Source organism: Crotalus tigris, unplaced genomic scaffold, assembly GCF_016545835.1.
Source record: "Crotalus tigris isolate CLP2741 ecotype Arizona unplaced genomic scaffold, ASM1654583v1 scf7180000017685.4511686, whole genome shotgun sequence".
Taxonomy (NCBI): Eukaryota; Metazoa; Chordata; class Lepidosauria; order Squamata; family Viperidae; genus Crotalus; species Crotalus tigris.
In genome coordinates this window covers 3,360,390-3,384,221 of record NW_024096565.1, presented here as the reverse complement: position 1 = coordinate 3,384,221, position 23,832 = coordinate 3,360,390, and the positions used below count along the sequence as shown (strand labels likewise).

The 23,832-nt window shown below is 35.0% G+C and overlaps 1 protein-coding gene across 8 annotated transcripts in view; it reads right to left on the bottom strand.

Moving 5' to 3' along the window:
* NALCN (sodium leak channel, non-selective) overlaps positions 1-23,832 on the bottom strand; it is a 222,774-nt gene that overhangs the window by 44,905 nt on the left and 154,037 nt on the right. For all 8 annotated transcript variants that reach the window (XM_039337741.1, XM_039337739.1, XM_039337745.1 and 5 more), the window contains 5 exons: positions 19,078-19,209; positions 15,806-15,973; positions 12,637-12,828; positions 6,643-6,780; positions 2,409-2,483 (listed from right to left, as the gene is read on the bottom strand). In XM_039337741.1, the coding sequence (XP_039193675.1) occupies positions 2,409-2,483; positions 6,643-6,780; positions 12,637-12,828; positions 15,806-15,973; positions 19,078-19,209 (705 nt within the window). The remainder of the gene's footprint in view (positions 1-2,408; positions 2,484-6,642; positions 6,781-12,636; positions 12,829-15,805; positions 15,974-19,077; positions 19,210-23,832) is intronic.

The following is a 23,832-nucleotide window of genomic DNA, read 5'->3' as shown; positions in this document are numbered from 1 at the left end:
ACAAGAAAATATTCAAGGGAAAAAAAAATCCCCAAAGCTATGAAGTCCTGGAGAATATTCATCTAAATTTTAGACAATCAAGTAAAAACTCCAGTGGCAGCAGTAGTGTCTAGCAGAATTTATAAAAATAGCATGTTCTTTCACTAGCTTTTTAAAAAAAAATCTGAGCTGAATGCTGTAACAGAACACTTTTACCTAAAGATATTACAGCTCTTTTATTTTCTTTTTTCTTTTCTTTTCTTTTCTTTTCTTTTCTTTCAATGCCATCAGAAACACTAACCAGCTTAACATATAGCAACATTTAAGAAACAAAGAAACAATAATCTACTTTTCATGCTGATCACTTTTATGTATAGATGTGAATTAAATGATTTTTGTTAATACTGAAATATGTACTAGGTTGATATTTGTGAAATTCTTTATGCATTTTGACAAAATGACAGCATTACTGGTAGACTATTTACAACTTCCTAAGTACTGCATTTGATTAAAATAATTTAATTTGAAATTTATCCTTTACTAAAACATGCATTTCACTTTTAAGTATGCACTTAAATTTAATTTCTGAAGGTTTACAGGAGGTTATGGTTTAGTTCAGCACCCTTAAGTGATAAATCGTGCTTCATAAAATTGTTTGTTCTTCTATTCATAAGCAAGAAAACATTCCCTGAAGAAATACATTAAGAATTCTGCTCCATGAGAATGAAAACTATAATGTTCTAAAACCCATTAGGATGATGCTGAGTTTTGTGCTGAAGAAAAAAACCCCAGCAAATACATCCTGCAATCTGAGGTTTACCACTGAAGTTAACTATTCAGTAATAGCTATTCTCTAAAGCCCTTTTACCCCTGGAGATAGTGGAGGGGATGAGAGTTCTACAAGGAAATAGACACTTGCCATGCACTCCATTATTTTTTGAATCATTTAAGTTGCTTCAGTGATTTCACATTCTGGCAGTGTCTTTACATACAGAGTTATTCACTCCAATAAGACTGACTTCCAGTAAAATAATACAAAATCATATAAAAATGATTTTGTATTAAATTCTGGAAGGTTTGAGAAAGGGGAAAAAAAGTGAGTCTCTTCAATATTTGTTAACAGAAGGAGACCATAAAAAGACCGTAAAAATATTTCTATGTCACATCTGCTAATAAAACTTGAAAAGCTATGGTACTGGTATATTCATTATTGCACTTTCTCCCCATTCACCCAAAAGTATTTTCAACAAAATAGTCCCTCCCTCCCAGCAATCTACCAACAGTTAACCTTTCCTATGACTTCATTTCCTTGTCTAGAAAGCACTGCTTATTGATATCTATCTGCCATGACATAGCTGTGGCCTATTTGTTTATATGGGAAAGCTTCTGCATAACTGCAGTAGGTTAAAAGTCTATTTTTATTATTAACTGAAAATAACCAGTCCCTGTATACATAAAGGAAACATCCCTGTTTGCACCTAGGAATCAAACTGAAGGAAACCGACAGATTCTATGCTAATGGTATATAAATTCCAAAGGTGGCACTTATTTGGGATTAGCTAATTTTTGAACAAGAGATGGCTAGACTTAAGTTGTATTGTATATTTATATGTATCTACAGAGAAAGGAAGTGCAGTCTGTCCTTCCACGTGCATCATAGCAATATGAATAGCAATAGCACTTAGACTTATGTATCACTTCACAGTGCTTTACTGCCCTACTCTACCATTCTGACGTATTTCAGTGCCTCTTCTTGGGTTTGATTTTGCCCCTATGCTTAATATTATTTTCTTTTCTTGTGTTGATGCTGTTCATATTCTTCATCTTCATTCCAGTGGAAAACAGTATATTATTATAGTGAAAATAAATAGCAATAGTAATTAGCAATTAGCAATAGCACTTTGACTTATATACTGCTTCACAGTGCTTTACAGCCCTCTTTAAGTGATTTTTAAAGAGTCAGCATATTGCCCCCAACAATCTGGGTCCTCGTTTTACCGACCTCAGAAGGATGGAAGGCTGAGTCAACCTTGAGCAGGTGAGACTCGAACTGCTAGCAGTCAGCAATCAGCAGAATTAGTCTGCAATACTCCATTCCAACCACTGCGACATCACATGTCTTAATGTTCTCAGGAAATGTCAGATGATACTCTTGCCTGGATTCTCAAGTAATTATTTTGATAATTATGATACAGTAGTGGGCTAAACACTACTAAAAATGAATTGTTCAATGCTCAACAAATATAAACATAGGATATCCTTCCCCAGCCTCTTCAATTGATCTTTAATATTTAGGCATATCAAGTTTTAGTACGCTATACACATCTCTTATTTTACTTTCTGAAGATGGCATCTATATTTTCAAGAGAGAAGAGAATGTATTGCAGTACAGTTTTAGTATAAATAATATCCAACATAAACAACCTTACTTGTTTAAGTTTCTTTAGATCTTCATCAAGTTCCAGGTTGTCTAGAATAACAGCAACAAACAAGCTCAGCAGAATCTACAAAATTTAAAAAATGGAACTGAATACTTAATATTTTAATAAGTTAATATCCTTTTAATCAAGTAAATATGAAGAAATATATTTTAGACTATTTGGATATCTGGATATGGATTTTATGGATTGCTTATGTATATACAAATATAGTACGTACACTACATACATGTATGCATATATGTTGCTCAATAATAGTTCACCCTCCTTCAGCCCACTGCTCCAGCTAAAAACTTAATGAAAAGCTGTTCCAAGATTTGATCAAAGAATTGTGCCTTGGGTGCAAAATACAGCGCAGTTTAGGCAGATTGTTTTCCATTTCTACAGCTGAGAATGACAGGCATAGAAGGAAGATTTTTACTGAATGTCAAAAACAAATCTAGAGCATTATCACAAAAGAACAGTTAAACCTCAGCTTATTATTTAACTTCACCATCCCCTTTTGAGTTTTAATAATAGACTTCATTCCTAACACAGTTTTTGCTTTTCAAATGTAACTTCTATCTTAGCCTCTGCTGTGAAAACTATTCATTTCTCTCAGCTCTCTACAGAATCTGTTTTCAAGTGCATACAATTAGCACTTTTGAACTTTACCCGCCTTCTCATTCAGAGTTCTGAAAGTTATCATTTGTTGCAATGTTTTCCTGCTGCTTTATTGCTTGTGTCCCTGTCACAATTTCCTAGAGCTTTTTTTTGTCATGGTTACTGAAGTTTTACAGAACTGATAAATGCTGTAATCATGACAGGGCATTCTCAGGTTCTAGAGCTTTTGTTAAAATGATAATAGTATTGTCGGGCCATCTTGATGCAAATTCTGCCCCTTTCATATTACCTGTGATGTCATGATGTCCATGCAAATGGGTTGGAACTTGCATAAGGTAGTTTTCAGCATTTGTCCCCTCTCCTCCCCTGACCAACAACCTCTAAATAGTGATATTATTAAGGTATGCATACATACATGTATATGCACAGACATTAATGTATGAATATGAACATCCTGGGATAACATATATGTTGGAAAGGGATGCAGGAAAATCTGTACTCCTTAGAAGGGGATAGAAGGAATATAAGTTCTAGAAAGTTCTAGAAAACTCAAATTCTGTCTAGATAACTATACTTTAGGTCAAAAAAGGGAATAATCCTTCCCTTAATGAACTAAATGAACTTGGTAGAGGAAGCTGTTGTTGCAATCGCCAGACTTGCATTAGATCAGTGGTTCTTAACCTGTGGGTCGGGACCCCATTTGGGGTCGAACGACCATTTCACGGGGGTCGCCAAACAATGCAGTCCGCCATTTTTTCCCCCTTTTCCTTAGCTGTGCTACTCCCTTTTATTCTATTGGCTTTTGAAAGCCAATAGAATAGACTCTCTTGAATAGAGTCTAATTCTATTGGCTTTCAAAAGCCAATAGGAATTGTCCAGGCTGTCTCTGCCCTGCTGAGCCCGCCAAAAGTCCCATTCTGCAAACGGTGCTGCACCAGTTGAGTAGTCCTCGATTTATGACTGGTTGAGTAGTCCTCGACTTACGACCGGTTGGGGGTTGCAGCATTAAAAAGATTGAGAACCACTGCACTAGATAATACCATCAATCCTTATGTTTCTTCAGTTTAATGAGATTTTTTTTCACATATGTTCCACTGGATTGGAGACTTCCTTTCTTATAAAAAAGCACCTATTCTACATACCAGAAGTGTAAAGCAATGAACATTGGCTAAAATTGCATCCCTTCAATGTGTTCTGCAATATAGAGGTCATTTGGCTTCAGCAAACTGCTCCAAAATATGTTGGGAACAGAACATCATAGTTTTTATTTATATCTATATATCCATATCTCTTTATTTATGTATATATTTATATATTTACATCTATATATATTTATCAAAGTAATTGTTGGTTTGCTCTTATGTTAGTATAGCATAGCATGACATTTTTCATGTGCTAATTTGGACATCATAAAATACAAAAACACTAACCCCTAATTATCAGCTGTTGCCCCAAGTCATTTATTAGCTTTCTATTTAATTACCGCTATGGGAAGACTGCAATGCAATGAAATTATAGAAAATCTTTGCATAATAAATGCATGTTCTGCAACCTAAATGTTGGAGATGTGGTTGCTTGGATGCAACCTATTTCCATGTTTGGTGGACTTGTAAAAATATTAAAGTCTTTTGGATTATGATTTGGTGGAACATTCAAAAGGTTTTTAAAAGAAAGATTAAGTTTACTCCCCAGTTATTTCTTTTGGGTATTTTTGTGGATTTTGATGCTAAAGAAACTATTTTAATGTTGAATTTAATAACAGCAGCAAGATTATTGGTGGGTCAATATTGGAAGAAAGACTCTCTGCCTTTTTTAGAAGAATGGGTATTTAAGGTTTCTAATTTAGCAGAAATGGCTAAAATTTCTGCTTATTTAAAGGACCATTCACAAGAGAGATATGTTATTGTATGGACAAGATGGATAGAATATGTTCAGAAGAAATATGGAACTACAAAGTTTCATTTATTTTATGAGTAATGGATTTGTTTATAAAATTATGTTAAAGTTTGAAGAGAGTTAAGGGTTAGTATGATTTTGGTTATTGTATAATTAGTAAACTTAAATAGATTATGTTTAATATGTTTGTATAACCCTGTACTTGGCTCTGGGAAGTCGGGGAGGGGGTAGGGGGTAGGGGGAGGGGGGTGGGGGGAGGATGGGTTGGAGGTTAAATAGCTCAGATAAGTAGAAATAGTTTTATTGTATTTAATATTTATGTTTTAATTTCGAGAGAGGAATTGCTCGGGCATTTCCCTTGGACTCCATCCGGAGTGAGAAGACAGGAGGAAGGGGAGAAGTAAGTAGGAAGGTTGAGGAGAAGGAGGAGAGGGGGAGAGTGAGGAAGAAGAGGGAAAGAGGGAAGTGAGAGAAGAGGTTAGAGGGTGGATGCGGGTTGGGGGAAATGGGTGAGCAATACCGAAAGTTGTGTGTATAAATTTATTTTACTCTTTATCTGAAGTATTTTTTATGAATGTAATGTAAAATTGAAAATAATTTTTTTACAATAAATAAATAAATAAATGCATGTTCTTGCTTCATTATGATCCCTGTTTTGTTGTTATCCAGAATATTAATAATTACTCTATTAGATTAAAGAGGAAGCATGGTCTTGTTTAAAAACACCTTGAATTTTTTGTAAATACAGATCACCACATGTTACAGGTCTAAACTCCAGATTCTTTCCAAGAATTAACATAGTTGTCTTTATTGACAAGTGAAAATCCAAGAGCTCAAAAGGTAAGTTGGCTCTGCCAAACAATTCTGTACATATTTCCCTAAATGAGTATCCATTCCTGGGACCTAAGTAGCAATCTTTATTCGAAGCACCAGCAATAGCAATAGCAATATCACTTAGATTTATATACTGCTTCATAGTGCTTTACAGCCCTCTCTAAGTGGTTTATAGTGCCAGCATATTGCCTCCAACAATCTGGGTCCTCATTTTACCAATCTTAGATGGATGGAAGATTGAGTCAACCTTGAGCCAGTGAAGATCGAACTGCTAACAGTTGGTAGAATTAGCCTGCAATACTGCATTCTAACCACTATGCCACCATAGCTAAAACAATCCTATTTAATGCTATTAAAATGCAAAACATTCATATAATAAAATTAAAAGTGATGCCCAAACTCTAACTCAACAGCTGAGTATCTCTAAGCAGGGCATGTGACAATTCAAGGCAATGAAGAAGGCTTCTGCCAATGCCCAAAAATTGTAGGAAGGCAACACTAGGTAAAGGTAGAAGTTATCTTAGGAAATACTAACTCCTAATCTGCGATTGGTATAATAGATAAAAGCAACTATCAATCAAAAGAAAGTTCCTCCTGTTCCTGACAGCTCTCTCCCTAACAATTTTATCTTCTGTGAAAGTAAACTTAAAATGCCCAGAAGCAATTGAATGGCAGAACTGATCAATAGAGAAACAGAGAAAAGAGCTATTCTTCCTTTGTACTGTTTCTGCCCTGCATCTACTTTGCATGTAATATAAAGTGATAAAACATATATTTGGTATCCTTGGAGGTCTACTGACAATATTACATTAGATGACCTGGTTTTGCACTCATGAGTCAGCATGAAAAATGTTTCAAAAATTTATATATGCATATGGTGCATGCAACTTACCAGGGTAGCAAAAAGATGATATAAAATGAAATAAATAGCAACAACAGGTGCCCACATGTGACCCACAGCATTGAGAGTCTGATCCATGACGTCCACCCATCCTTCCTGTGTCAGGATTTGAAACATTGACATGAAAGCCTATATCAAAACATAAACAAACAAGCCAGTTAGATATCCTTTACTGAAATAAGCAAACAAGCATCATAATAGTACCAGACTTGGGATTGTAGGGACAATCTGGTTAATGACAAGTAGTTGATTGATGGTACACTGCTCTGATGGTATTATTGGTAGAAACTGCATGCTTCTGTTTATTAGCAGGAGTTTCTAACCCCTCCAAAAAACCCCACATCATATCATTAGCATGTATTTTAATCCGAAACATGTCACAGCAATAAACCTTTGTAAAAACCAAGGAGCACCACTGAATTTTAGAAGTACAGTTGTAAAACCACAATTTAGTACCATTCTTAAAGGTATCTATGGCTAGCAGACTATATTTCATCAGTGTTTTTCCTCAGATAGAGAAAAACGTTCTCCAGTTTCTATTCTCAGATTTATAGCTTCTAGTATGCCACAGATATTCAGATGATCATAAAAGCCTTCATTCAGATGTTAAACACTAAGTCTGAACTCAACGCTGTATGTGCATTTGAATGCAGATCATAATGTGATTCACAGTGAAACCAACATACAGTAGTCTAAATTCTTCCACAGATCTGAATACCTCACATAGTAAGACATAGAAAAAAAGAAGACTAATATCATTTACATTATTTCTTGGTAGTAACTATCTGGTTCTGGTATTAAATGGAACAGCAGCTATTTTTGAACTTTTTAAAAAAGTATCATCTTTTTGTCTAAGAAAATCAAAATCACCATTTATAATATGATTCATTCTAACAGTGTTCCAGGATGTTTCCTGTAAGTGACAACCTCTGCATTGGAAAAACATTGGTTTTAAGATAATATGGCTGTATACAGTGATTTTAACTTTGGAAAGTAGCAATCTTTCTTTCAGAGCAAGATATTTTTAGTTGAAAGATATACTTCCCACCAGTTATGCTAAAAGGAATCAGAAATGTAGCTATCTTGCTGTCAGAACAACCAACAGCTGTGAAAATGAGACCTGCAGATTTATGCAAATAGAGGGTTTTTTTAATTAAATTGTGTGTGTACAGTATATATGTGTGAAGAACCCTTCAGATTTATTCTAATTGTTTTTAAGTTTAGTTAATGCTACTCATCATGGCTGTTCAACAGCAACTTTTTTACTTTTAGCTGCAATGTATAATTTGTCAAATATTAAGTATCAATAGCTAAGAAAAAGAATATTTTTCTCCCTTAATCAATGCACCATCTCTAATATCAAATCATGGAAAAGTTAGAACTTATTTTATGTCCTGGTATCATCAGACTTCTTTCCTCAGTCTTTGGATCACTGTCTGAACAATGGGGTCAAAAAAGTCAAGATAGAGGTCACAGATATGTTATCAAATAAGTTGTTTGTGGTAATGCACAGATAAAATGGCCGGGGCTTTGATTATATGGTTGTGACTGCCATCTTGACTTTTTGACATCCATATTTGATCACAACTAATAGATTCAGAAAATATTAATATAAAGGAAATAAATGAAGGAGAGAACAAAATATACATTCCCATCATATTAAACATTATCTAGTCAGTCTCATTTTTTGAATCTAAAGTACTATCAGAAGTTTTAGTCTTGGATTCTGCATTTTTATAACATTTTATAATTTTCATAAATTCCTGAAGAATGGATATTTGCCTATCCTGAGACAAGATTCTTGATTTCTGTGGTCTATTTTTATATTTGGTATATATTTATTTCATATTTTAACCACTTCATGTGTTGTTTAAAGCAAGGATATTAAAAATGGGTCTTTTAAAATATATTATTTCCATTTTCTTAAAAAAATGCCTCTGGAAGAAATCAGAAAAAAAATCTCATTTTTTTTTAGTTTTCTTTCTTTTTTTTAGGGGAGGCTCACATCTTTGAGTGTGATATTAATCAAAATATTAATTTATATTTCCTGAAATAAGTGTGCCCCATAAAATTTTCTTCTTCAACAAAAGCACAATGCACAAAAATACTAAGTTTCTAGAACAGTTTAAAAATGCAAGGCATGTTCACATTTTTAGTTCAACCATAATTTCAACAATTAAACATCAAGCAAAAGGGAAAAGAAGAAATAGTACCCATTACAAAATTGGATTTTAAAAGCCCCCATTTACCTGAAAACAAAATATGAGACCTTGCAATCTGAGAAAAATGGGCTAGAGAATGCTGTAGATGGTAGCCATGGCAACTATAAGCTTCTATTTATGTCCTGTTTGTCAAGAAACCACGTGAAAGCATGGAATTTAGAGGCATTAGGAAATAAAAGTGGTCTGCCTTTTCTCTCTTTTTCTCTTAAAAACATATAATGTTTCTACAGGGCTTGTACTTCAGTAACATTAATGGAAGTGATAATCAATTGTTCTCTTTCAGCTAAGTCTTTTGGCATCTAGAGCAAGATTGCATGTCAGAACATGCTGACCATTTTAAGTTTGCCTGTACTTAGAAGGGAATGAGACTGTGCTTTCTGTGCCCAGCTAAAATGTCTGTCTTCCTCTTCCCTTTCACCAAGGAACCCAAAACATTTGTCCATAATGAGTGTATCGATATGCAAAAGTCTTCTGCTGCCACTGGTCTGATATGTGAAGACCTACAGGAACTTTCATTATTTGATTCAATATGGCTACCCATTCCAGAAGATTCTAGGTGGCAATTTTCTATAACTGTAGACTCATGTTTCTTAACCTGAGCAACTTTAAGATGTGTGGACTTCGACTCACTGAATTCCCCAGCCAGCCAAATTCTCCATGCCGGCTGGGAAATTCTGGGAGTTGAAGTCCATACATCTTAAAGTTGCCCAGGTTGAGAAATACTGCTATAATCTATTAAACAAGAAGGATGTTACTCTGAGCCAGGCCCAGAACTGAACTCAGAGAAAAATCTGGAAAACCATTTTCAATGTGAACCTGAGTTCTATTTTCTTACATTTATGGAACAAAAATCAGCAGCATTCTTCTACTTCATTCACCTAGAATCTAGCTCTATACTTCTTTTAAAATACATACATTTCTCTGTTATAGTGACTTTAAGTCGACAAAGTAGAAAAACAAAAAAGAGGTGTTTTTTTTTTTAAAAAAAAGCAATTAAAATAAATGGCGTATTAAGAACTAATCATAAAAGAATTCCCAGCAGCTTGTTGGAAAGGTAGGGAGTGGCAGAAGACATTGTGATACAGTATTGACATTAGAATAAAGCGATAGCCCCGAGGATATTAACAAAACACCACCATTTTAAAGAAATGGTGGGATATATTATTTCTGAATTATTTTGTATTTTGTTTTAATATCCTGCTGGTAAAAAAAAATCTAAAGTTTTGCCACACCTCATTGTTAGTATGTTAATTTTCTATTCATTAGGCGTTTTAAATATAATCCTTCTTACTGTGCAAAATGGAAAGATGTGAATGAGATTTTAAAAACATACAACAAAAACCATGCTACAGCACAACATTTACTAATCTTCTGCTGAAATAGAAGTAAGGAAAGAAATTCCCACATGACAAATTTCCAAGCTAAAAGAGACATAAAGTAAGTAGGTGATTCTAATCAGGAGTTTGTGACAGGCAATGCTAGCCTCAAAAGCCTCAAATGTTAACTATTTTTCCTTTGACATATGTAATGTATGACAGGTCAATTGGATTGCAAATAGATGTACGAGCTTATAAATTCTGGACTTGCTTTGCAAGGGGAGAAGCTATTATTGTTACAATAGATTTTTCAGTGCTCAGCTAGGGGAGATAATATATGTTTTTGATTTTTTAATTCACATTTTTTCAATGTTTTTGTTTAGTTTTGTTCTGTTTCTGTTCAATTCTTTTCTTTTGGATTTTGGTTTTTAATCTTTTGAATAAAATAAAATAGTTTTAAAAAAATCTCAAATGTGATTTAAAAGTCTAAAGAATTTCCCAATGACAAAATTGTATTCACAAGGTTTATATCTTTAGGGGGAAAAAATCTGTATTTTTAGTTAATTATTTTTAAATTTTAATTTGGAAGTAAGACCTTTCTTTCTATCTATATTTACCTAGTAATTTCACATGTACATTGATTTGTGTTTAATAAGCTGGAGAATTTGTTGAAAACTGTACTTTTCAGTCTAGAAATGATCATTTTCCTAGAGCAACAAAAGAGCAAACTTGCATCTTCAGGTTCAATTATAGTTTTTAAATTGGAAAATAAACTTTCCTTTATTCAGAATTATAGGAATGATATATTTTGCTTATCTTTCTGCTCTAACTAAAAATAGATACTATCAATTCTTACATATAACTATCATATCCTTTTATTTATTCCAATTTAATTGACCTAATCAACAGCGTTGAAATAAGAAACAGCAATAATAGGAAGTTAAACAATTGGAGAGAAGGTTCCTACATGAATAATTCAGGCAGAATGGGTACCCACAAGCATTTATTACAAGATGCTTGAACAAAAAGCAAAGGAAAGAAAAGAAAAAAGAAGGTAACAAAACCAACTATATGGCTCACCCTGCCATACATCAAAAACATTTCAGAAGCAGTAGAATACAGGTGACAGCCCCTTGTCAGCCCTCAATATACCAATCAGCCAATAGGAAGGCACCATATAAAAATGACTCACTGAATAGTGCAAAGCACATATTTCAGTAGAGATAAATTCCCTGAAGATGGACTCTTGCATGAGTCTGAAAGCTCAGAAAAGTAAATCTCTGGTCCCAGACCAAAATTGGATGCAGTATTCCAAGTGTGGCTTTACCACTTATAAAGTGGTATTAACACTTCACATAATCTTGATTCTATCCCTCTATTAATGCAGTCTAGAACTGTGTTGGCTTTTTTCGCAGCTGCAGCACACTGTTGGCTCATATTTAAGTGATCGTCCACTAGGACTTAGAGACCCCTCTCACAGTTACTACTATCTAGCAAGGTACCATCTATCCTATACTGTACCTGTGCATTTGGTTTTTCTTGCCTAAATGTAGAACCTATGGTTCTGATATGATTAAAGGCATATCCTTGGAAACACAGACTTTGATAAATTTAAGTGGTTTTACTCTGAGTAGAATTAAACATCATGGATAAATCTAATCATCTGTTAATCCTGAGTGAACTTTATGCACACAAAGCTATTTTCCTTTATATTTTAGAGTCAATAATTAAGATCTTACAAGAAATCTTTTCTTACAAACGAATCTTTAAGATACAGTTTTTATTTTGCCTTCTCAGACCTGGTGTCTTCATGCTCCCTGAGTTTTAGAGTTTGGCCAACTTTATTGTTGACCTCCAATAGGAAAACATGCATAGAAATATTGTTGTATACATCCCAAAAGCTATTAGGACTTGGCATCTGGCAATAAAAATCCTGTACATATTGCTTTGAGTGGTCCTTGGTGTTCTCTGAGCTTGCTTGTTTTCTTGCAGCCTTTTCATTATGCAAACGAGGTAACATCAGCAGCAGTGATGATGTTACCTAGTTTGGGTAATGAAACGTCTGCAAGAAAAAAAGCAAGCTCAGAGAGCACCAATGACCCCTCATGTCAACCCTGAGCTACAAATATTCTCCTTTATTAGCAATACATTGTTTTATTCAGAACTCTTTGGGGAGAGGATGTATAAAATCTAACAAATACATTCATAATTACATAGTTACATAGAGCTATTCCTATCAACTGACCAGGGCCATTTTGATGTGAAAGAAAAACAGACTAAGTAAGATAACCAAAGGTCATAGCAAAATAAATAAACTCAACATATCACACAAGAACAACAAAATATTTTTTCACAGAAGACTAGGAACTGGCATTAATAGGATTAAAGTATAAAGCTGTTTTTAAACAGCCATAATCTGATTGGTTGCAATGGAATTTTTAACTTACCCTTGGAAATGTAGTAAATCTGTCTAGTTCTTCCACAAAACAGAACATTTGCAAACTAATGGCTGACATTACAATTAATAGACTGGCAGTAAATACAACTAAACTCCCAAGCTTTTTTCCAGGTCCAAAAATCTTGTATACAAAATCTTCCAGAGCAGGAGAAATCTTTATAAGTCGAACAACTCTAAGTACCTGCCGAGAGAAAGGAAACATTTTTTTTAGCTGATGTAGCTGCAGGTTGACAAATGAAATAAATTGGTTCTTTTTCTAATAACACCCATGGCATATAGCTTGAAAAATATAGATGGAATGGTTGACTACAGTGTTAGGGATGTGCAAAACATTCAAAAGAAGTGCAAAGTACTGTATTTAAGAAACTTAAACTCTTTGCCCCTTGAAAGTTCTTCTCAGCTAATCTGAAGCTCCCCTGGCACTCTGTACATGTCTTTGCTCTGCTGTTTCACTTCGCTAGAATTCTTGGGAGTGACAGCTGGACTTTGAAACAATTTTATGACACTTCCAAAGAGTGTGGCTGTTTTAATGCTTGGGGAAGGGATACTCTGTTCACACTATTCAGCTTTCCAAATCATCTAGTTTAAATGCTTTCCTAAGTAATAAGATCTATATTGATTAAATGTATTATTTTACATAATTTCAAGTTGATGGCCAAACTTTCAATGTTTCTATATTCATAGAATTGAAATCGAAGGTGAATTATAGTTCATTTCTTTCTCTCTCATTCATAGAAACATGAAAGAAAAGAAGGAACACCAAATTAAATAACCAATAGTAACTTCCAGAAACAGACAGCAATTTATACAAAAATCTAGGTCAGAACTCTATGTTAAACTGAAATTTTTCAAGAATTATTGTTACAGAATTGCGAGAGGTTCTGCAATTCTATCTTGATTCTTACTTGAAAACTAAAGAGTTTGCAGGGTGGGACAACTTAAAGTTTTCATCTTAACTTCTTTTGAGCCTTAGTCAGCATAGCCAAAAAAGTGTAACATTCAGAGGACATCAGCTCATCTACCCCTGAATGACAGTTATACTGAAATCTCTTCTAATTCCTGTATGTATATATGTATGTATGTATGTATGTACTATATGTATGTATGTACGTCTTTTGTGACTGGGTCTCTTACATTAACATTGGCTTTAAAGGAGTAGAGGGTATGTCTACAATACGTCTGATGATATTATAAGTAGAGCAGGTGAGCCCAAACATTTACATTTTTTTTAAAAAAAGAAACAAATAAAAATATATTATATATGGGAGATTCAGGAAAGGGTTACAATAATAATGAAAAAATCCCTCTTAAACATTCCTAAATCCCAATCTTCACCCAAGGACTGAAACTCTGTTTCTCCCCATTCTGAGAAAGTGGGGTACATATGGGATAATCCGCAACCTGCAAATAACATCTCCATGTCACACTAAGTGTCATGCCTCCTAAGTTAATTGAATTTTAATCAGTCAGTCAATCAATATTTGTGTATATACTTTAATCAGAATAGATGAAACTATCCAGTTTTTCTTTAAATGTTAAAAACAAGTTGTTTCATGCTTGACTAATGTTCTGCTAAGTATTTTGTTGTGGGTGCTTCTACCAATACCTATATTACCTTAATTGACATTTAAGTATCCAATTAATCTTTCCAGAAACCAGCTTACAAGCCCATTTGTTTTCATCAAGAGAGAAACAGGACAGACATCAAACAGTATCCTTCACAAGTCCGTATTTTTATTTGAGTATGGCTTGAATTTTTTTGAGGATTAGAAGCAGGAAACTGTAATCAATTTATCCCTCTCCAACATATGATGTTTCTTATTTCACCATTAAGATTATATATGAGTGTATGAGTATGTTTGTATATCTGAAAAAAGCTACATACTTATATTTCCATCAGTAATGAGAGATGATTAGCTCCTTCAATTTATACATTATATTAAAAAAAGATTTTTGCTTTTCTATTGTGTAAATGTATGTATGAATGTACAGTATGTATACACACACATGCACAAATACCATTTTATTAGAAAGGATAATCCCAAAATTATTCAAAACATGGATGATGATCATTATGAAGGGAAACAGTTATTTTAACTACTTTATTTTGTGATTTTGGCTGCAATATAGGTAGTTCTCAACTTAGGACCACAATCAGAACCAGAAACTCTGTTGCTAAATAATGCAGTGATTATCACGCCCGATTTTACGATCTTTTTTTGCCATGGGTCATTAAGCAAATCACTGTGGTCATTAAATGGCTTCACCCACACATTTTCCTTGTCAGAAATCATCCGGGAAAGTTGCAAATGGCAACCACATGACCCCAGGACACATGATCCATTGTAAATAAATGCCAGTTGTCAAGCACCCAGATCGCAATCATGTGACCGTGGAGCCCCTGCAATGTTTGTAAGTGCGAGGTCTGTCCACAAGTCAATTTTTTTCCAGCACCATCTTAAATTTGAATGGTCACTAAACAAATGTTTGTAAGTTGAGGACTCTGTAATTATTTCTGATATATTTATATTTTCATTCCCCCTGTTCTTCTGGCATCCATAGGCTATTGAATATCCATAGGTAGGCTACTAGATAACCTATCCATTAAATTAATTTGGCTCTTCTGATCATCTTCAAAATTATCTCTTTCCAATTTTCTATAATAAAAATGCTGCTGAGAATCTTTTCTGGGACACAGTCTGTATCAGCTGGGGAAGAAGACTACAAAACCTGGATGGACCAAGCCATGCAGGCAGTGTGGAAGTATGGGATGTTTCAGAAGCTCAAAAGAAAAATAAATTTTATTTAATGATTTTGATTATTGGCTTTTAGATTAGACTGTATTTTTGCATTTTAGCTCATTGAGAGCTTAGCTATCTCAAAAGCTATGGTTGAAGTTGAAAATCTTTCAAGTGAAATTAAAAGGTGGCATGTAAATTTTAAGGTGCTTTGGATTCAATTATAAAAAAAGTGTATTGCTACAACAAATATGATAATTCAGTAAGAAATATCTATTTGACAGGTGAGCATCATGCTGAAAATGAAAATAATAAAACCATAAAATAAATTAATAAACATCAATAATAGTTAGACCCTTTTTGGAGTGACTTCAAATAATATTTTCCTCTGGTAGACTGAAGTGGAAATTAGCAGTCTACCTGAAAGTATGTAAACTGTGAATGATAGAGGACTGGATAAATGTGAAGAGTAGTTCCAATAACCAGGAGCAGTTCAAATTTATGAAGAGATGAACTGATGTATCCAGTAAATCCCAGGCACCAGATCTTTAGGAGAGCTTCCAGATCAAAAAGGAGTGTAAAGGCCACCTGTGGGAACAGAAAAGGACAAAAGGAGCCTAAGCAGAATTTCTTGGAATTACTGTTATGTCTCTAATCTTGTAGCATGAGAAATGTGCTTATAGGCATACTAACTCTCCCAAGAAAAAGACCTCGGCTTCTGATCAAATCTCTGAGATGAAGAAAAAGAAATATTTGCAGTCCCAAAGACTGTGTTTTGCATTGCAGCAAGGGGTAAAGGTTGAGTAGTTGCAAGAATGTGTTTTCTTTATTCCTGAAAACATTTAGGTCTAGCTGTCAGTTGCAGAGCAGAAGAAAAATATCTGCTCCCCAGTTACCAATATCTTTCTTAAAACAAGACATATTGTAAGGGAAATTCCTTCTGCCTATTGGCAAAGTGATTTCTTTGTCCTCCATGCTTTCCCTTTTTGAAAGTTGCTTGAGAGATTTTTGTCAAAAGCAAGATAAACAACGAATATAGAGCAAATACATATATAGCTAGTGCAAAACATGTTCTTGAATTAAATATTAATATCTAAACAGTATAAGCCAATTTTAACCCCCCCACACTCTTAAATACATACAGTGTGGTGTATCCATATATGTGGCACTTGATATAAATATTAGACTTTAATATTGGAGAAGATTCCTAAGAATACCATGGATAGCCAAGAAAAGTAATTGACAGAATATCCAACAAATCAATCCAAAGTTCCCCTATCAAGACACAAATGAACAAGCTTATCCTATTTTAGATACACTTTGCAAAAATCAGGAGAAACCTCTAATGTTGGAAAGAAGGAAAGAGAAGAAAAGGAGAACCAGCAGCAAAGTGGATAGACTCAGTTTCACTGGTGATGAATACATTGTTGAGAAATTTGAAAGGTTAGGGATAGATCATCATGGAAAACATCTATTTATGTGGTTATTAGGAGTAAAAAATAACTTGATGGCAAATAATCAAATCAATATCAATTAAAAAGCTTTATGGCTGCATATAAAGTCAAAAGGTGTAACTTGAAACAACCATCCTGGTCCCATCTTGTCCACCATCATTTAAATCATATTAAATCAGTCTTATCTTGGTCAAGGCATCTGTAATAATGTTGGTTTGTTTCATAGAACATAGAATAATAGAGTTGGAAGAGAGCTCAGAGCTCTTTTAGTCCAACCCTTTGCTTGAGCAGGAGACTGTATCATTTCAGACAAATGATTGTTCAGTCTCTTTTTGAAAGCTTTCAGTGATGGAGCTCCCCCAACCTCTGAAGACAAATTATTCCATTGCTTAATTGCTCTCAACGTTAGGAAATTTATCCTTAGTGAAGGTTGCTTCTCTCCTTGGTTGGTTTTTTTTCTTGTCTATTGGTGCTTTGGAGAATAAGTTGACCCCCTCTTCTTTGTAGGAGCCTCTCAAATATTGGAACAGGGCTCTCATGTCACCCCTAGTCCACTTTTCTTTAGATTAGACATGTCCAATTCCTGTAATTGTTCTTTGTTCGTTTTAGCCTCCAGCCCCCTGATCATTTTTGTTGCTCTTCACTATTTCTTCCATGGGAGGCTATGAGTGATTGTTCAATTTCAGAGAGGTTTTATTGGGGTGGGCTACGTAGATAGTAGAGGCTTTGCTCTTGGTTGTTGTTTTCTTCTAAAAGTTTCCATTGTTCTTCTTTAGGTTGATATATAGGGTCAGGTTGATTATACCCTATTGTGTTCAATTTGGGTGTGTTGGTTTTCTTCCATATTTGGGGTCATTTTTTAGAAACTGTTTGCTCCCTATGGTGTATAATTTTGGGGTAGTCTTCTTGCTTGGGTTGGGGTTTCTCACTTCATTCATTCACTATTCCATTATGAGAAGATTTAACAATTATTGAATTAAACATACAATTTATTCTTAGATTATGTATATCAGTTTATTAGCATTTTACTGTATATTCTTAGAGGATTTTTTTAAAAGTGTCAAATGTTTTGCAAACCATTTGGTTAAAAATACTTGATTTTTTTGGTTTAAAAACGATTTTTCCTCCCAAACAAGTATTATGGTGATTCAGGCTTTAGTCATTTCCCATTTGGATTACTATAATGTATTCTACATGGGGTTTCTCTTCAAGAACACTCAGAAAATGCAGCAGCATCTCACATGATGACTATATACCACCACTACTTTGCGAGCTGTGCTAGTTTCCAACAGGCTTGTTGGTCTATTTCAAAGTGCTGATGATCACTGATAAAATCCTTCCTGGCATAAGGCCAGGCTACCCGTGGGACCACTTCTCCCATTGTTTTGGCTTATTCCACTAGACCTAGTACAATACCATATTTTAGGACTCCACAGTTGTTCCTTCTCAGTGGCAGCACCTGCCCTATAGAAGAATAATCTCCCAGAGATTTGGATGGCTCCAATTTTGAGCTTTTCTCAAGACACTGAAGACTTGCCTGTCTTTGGATCAGGTGGGCAGATGGACTCTGCTGTTGTTAATGTGGTTTTTTCCCCCATGAGTGGGGTTATTGTTTATCCAGGTACTGAGTGTTATATGTTGTGGGTTTCTATATTTTTAATCCTTGTAAGCCACCTAAAATCATTTCCTTTGAGTTAGACAGCTATAGAGATTTTGTTAAATAAATAAACTCTGAATGTAGTACAAGAGCTTTTTGCTATTTCTCAGTAATCGTGAAAGGTAGTAAGGCTTTGACATTGTACTAATCAATGTACTAGCTCAGCATCTATTCTGTCATCCTGTACAAAACATTTACATTTGGTGGATAACTCTAACAGTCAAAGAATCTAGGACACTGGAACCCAAACTTTTTCAGGCCAATAGACAAATCTGATTTTTTTTTTACACATTGTACAAGTTATCTCACAAAACAGTTCCATTTGGGCAGTTACAAAACATCAATTTACAAAAAGGTCTAGAAATGAAATTGCTTTCTCCTGCCTTCTCTCTTCCCAGGATGCTCTTTTTCAATTTATGTCTGCACAGTTTGACTGGCATGTTTGCCTGATTAATTATACAGCTAATATTAATCTTAATCTATAATGTGATCTTATGGACTGGTCATTAACTGTAATAAAGAATAATAGTGATAAATTTTTGATAAAAATATGAAGAAATCAGTAAGAAAGGAAGACTCACCTCTGCAAGGTAGAACTCATCATATTGGCTCTTGAAAGTTTCTCCCTTATAATAATTACTAGCAGCAACAATGACATCCACTGCTACCATGCTCAGGATAAACATATGGAAAATTGAGGATCTCATCATTCTCTGCAGAGAGTTAAAATACAGGTGTGCTGAGAAATGTTTATGATAGAACCTCTGACTGAAATTGTCAAGGCCTTCAAATAACTTCTTTAACAACATTAATAATAAGATGAAGGCAATATTTAAACGTAAATGCCAGAGATTTGTATGAAAAAAAGTTCTTTAGCATAATAAAACTGAGTCCAATATTAACTGCACTAATTTCCAGTATTTATTTTAGCTTTGCTAATCACCTGGAGAAAAAATGTTGCAATCATTGGCATACTTACAGTAAATAAATTGTTAATGCAATCAGTGTGGACTTATGCAGCTTCTTTATATTAGGAGAAATCATGTATTGAAAGCAGGGTGGGATTGTTTCCTGCCTAAAGGATATCGGACAGCTGATTAAATATGTTGTATCCCTAAAAGTAAACTTCAAATTATAAAAAGCTATGCTTAATCATTGGAATGCTTTTGGAAATAAATAAAGGCATATGCCGGGTGATCAGATTAAAAATTCACAGAAAGGAGGACATTTAAGCAGAAAGTGCAGGTAAAGCAACACATCAATGTGTGGAAACCATGACCTCAATTTTAAGCACAGCTAGAAAGAATGAGAGTATTGGATCTAAAGAGTGAGAGTATTGGATCTAAACTATGTCCCTGAATAATTTCTCTATTAAATACAGTAAATGAGAAACAGGGATTCTGGATTAGCAGGGAAAATATATCTACTGTCTTCCGGTATCAATATTACAATATTACAAATAGAAGCTTTTAAATATATTTAGTGACAGAGTTAAAACAGTGGAATTTCTTATTTAAATCTTTATGTGATCATACATTTTTTGTATGATACGTCAATGGCACTATTATCAATACCATTGTACTGAGCAGAATTAGCAAGGGAAGTTGGCTTGCACAAGTTCTGTTGAGAAGCATGACAGCACGGGCTGCATCAGAGTCTATTAATTAGAAACTCATTAATTAAATAGCAGGTTCCATTTTTTTAAATAGCAGGTTCCATTTTTTTTAAAAAAAGAAAATACTACAAAAGTATAATTAATAACAGAAATGTTGGATACAGAACAGTAAAGGAATTCATGGTTCCTAACATAATTATTTTTTGTGATTACTGTGTACATGTTTCAAAACACAATGCAAAGGGAATGAGTGTAAATGCTGGTTGCATATGACTGCAAATAAGAAAATGGCAACTTGTGGAACAATCTAATTCAGTTTTGTTTGTAAGTATGGTGAAGTTCATGATTTAGCATTGTGAAAGCTGCATTAGATTTAGCACAGACTAATTTGCCTTCACTCAGTTTCTATGCATTTATTTGTAAAATAAACAAAGCACAAAGAAGCATGGATAAAGTTGTACAAGTCTGGATAAAGCTGAAAAAAGTATTAGTGAGAATCTAAAAAAATATTTTAATATAGGTAGTCCTCGACTTACAACAGTTCATTTAGTGACCATTCAAAATTACAACAGCATTGAAAAAAAATTAACTTATGACCATTTTTCACACTTACAATCCCTACGGCATCTCCATAGACACATGATCAAAATTCAGATTATTGCCAAATGACTCATATTTATGACAATTGCAGTATCCTGGGGTCACGTGATCACCTTTTGTGACTTCTGACAAGCAAAGTCAATGGGGAAACCAGATTCACTTAACAACTGTGTTATTAACTTAATAACTGCAGTGATATCCTTAACTGTAGCAAGAAAGATTGTAAAATGGGGCAAAACTCACTTAACAATTGTTTCACTTAGCAATAGAAATTTTGGGCTCAATTGTGGCCATAAGTTGAGGACTACCTGTATTTTATTAGACACTTTTTTATATTCTGATATGTTGTGTCAATTTTTTACTGTGTTATAATTGGATGCAGTGTTTGACTATTAGACATTAAGTAGATAATAAATGCTAAAGGAAGAAATAATACAAATTTTAGGAAGCATAACTTGTGTCTACATCGTTAATTCTTTCTATTATGTAATTAAATTTAATTAAATTACAAAATATATAGAATAATATATATAGAATTATCAAGTGCCATAAAAGCAATAAAAAATGGCAAAGCTTCAGGAAATGACTGTGTTACAGCTGAAATGCTGAAAGCTGATAGTCACAGTTTATGCAAGATACTGGCAAAACTAAACTCGAGATGCCTCTGTGAAGAAAAAATACCAGATGCATGGAAAAATGCTGAAGTGATTCTTATACACAAGAAAGGGGGCCAAGATGATTTAAAGCAGGGGTTCCCAACCTGTGAGCCATGGCCCACTACTGGGCCATGGTTGTTTGACCACCGGGCCGCGTGAAGGATGGCCAGTACACTTGCACACGCGCATGCACTCAACCCCCCACTCATGCTAGCACCACCCCAAGCATTCTGACGGTGCTAGCACCAACCTGCCCCAAGCGTCCCAGCAGCACTAGCGCCTCCCCGAGCATCCCGCTGGCACTAGCACCACCCTGCCCCTGAGCATCCCAGCGGCACTAGTGCCAGCCTGAGCATCCCACCGGCACTAGCGCTGCCCCACCCCAGAGCGTCCCACCAGTCCTAGTGCCACCCATAGCATCCTGCCAGCATTAGCGCTGCCCCATTTGCAGCACTCGTGCCCACGCAGCCCCGTTTGGAAATGCACATGTGTTCAGGTGCAGCCGTTTGCATGTGCTCATGTGCTTGTGCATGGCCTATTTGTGCACACATGCGTGGGGCTCATTTTTGCATGCGCAGGTGCATGGCCCATTTGTGCACGCGGACATAGCAGTGCCTGTCTCCCTTTCCAAGCTGCCAAACCAAAAAGGTTGGAGACCTCTGATTTAAAGAACTCTTGCCCAATAAGCCTTCTTTCAGTCATTTACAAGGGTTTCATCAAGATAATAGCAAAAAGAATATTGAGAACATTACATGATGCACAACCAAAGGAGCAGACATGGTTCAGAAGTGGTTACAGGACAATGGATTACATCCAGGTTGTTCAGCAAGTCATTGAAAGGCACAATGAATACACCATGCTTCTGTGCATGGCTTTCATTGACTATGAAAAGGCATTTGACTCAGTATTTCAGCAAGCAATAATCAGTGAATTGCTCAACCAAGGCTTACATAAAATTACTATAATCAATATATGAAAAAATGGCAACAATTTGCCTTAATGATTTTACAGTGGAAATCAATATAGAACTTGTGTACAACAAGGTGATACAATATCACCTATCCTTTTTTTCACTTGTCTTGAAGAAGTATTTCGCAGACTAGACTGGGCAAAAGATGGAATAAAAAACAATGGCACCTATTTAAATCACTTAAGATTTGCAGATGATGTTCTGTATTCACAAGAGCCAGAAGTGTTACAAAGGTACATACAAGCTGTACAAAGCAGGAGAACCATTTGACTTAAAAAATCAAGTTGAAGAAGAGCCAGGTTATTTTTAATAAATTCACCAAAGAAAGAATTTTTTTTAGACTAGAACCAGACGTAATAGACCACTACATATACCTTGGTGAATGGATCTCAATGGAAGGTGATACAAAAAAAGAAATTGAACTGCATGTTAAATGAGGTTGGGAGGCACTCAGCAAGCTAAGTGTAATTTTCAAGAACAACCTCACCCAATGCCTGAAAAGTTTTCAATCAGTGTGTGCTACCTGTTCTAACATACACTATACCAGTGAAACATGGCCACTAACCTCACAATTGATACAAAAGCTATGCGTCACAGAGCCACAGAAAGATACATGCTTGACACTGCAAGACAAGATAGGAAGACCTCCACATGGATTAGAAATCATCAAGAGAGGAAAAGAACTGAAATGGAAATGGGTTGGTCACATAGCAAGAAGAACTAATGGCAGGTAGACCAAGGCAGTCACAGAATGGGTCCCGCTTGATAAAAAGCATCCACAAAAGAGACCTAAGGCAAGATGGATCAACAACATCAGCAAGTATTGAGGGCCCAATTGGCAAAAGAAAGCCAGGACATTGGTTGGAAACACATGGAAGAGGCCTTCATCGAGCAGTGGATAGACAATGACTAGAACGATGATAGAACAATATTGTTTCAGTTCTGAAGTAATCCCTGGAATTTTCTGTCTCTTCATCTCCTTCAAAAATTTCTTTGTCAGCAATAACATGTTATAGAAGAAAATACCCAAAGGCTGTTAACCTGAATTTTCCTTCCTTATGGATTGTGCCTCTGGGATTGTAAGAGAGCAAAAGTCCACATCTGCACTACAGGGAAATAAAAGAGGAATACTGAAGGCACAGAGTGTTGGTGTTAGTGGAAGAGAGAAAGAAGTGTGTGATAGTAGGCTACAGCAGCAAGTTGAATGTGGAGGAAATAGAATGAAGAAAGAGATACAGAAACTACTACAGTTGAGAAGGGAATGGCAGAGTCTTCAAGTCTTCCAAAGACTTAGCCAACTGGCCACAAGTAATAATCTTCTCACTTCTATGAACTGAAAAGCCAAAGAAGTAACTCAGTAAAAGGGAGCGGTTATCAGGTGACTTCAGCTGCATCTACGGAAGTATAAGGGCTGGAAAGTAGAGGGTTATATAGGGCTAAGTGTAAAGTAAAAGAACATTAAGGTCTGGGTAAAAGGAATAAAGTCTCCACTCTT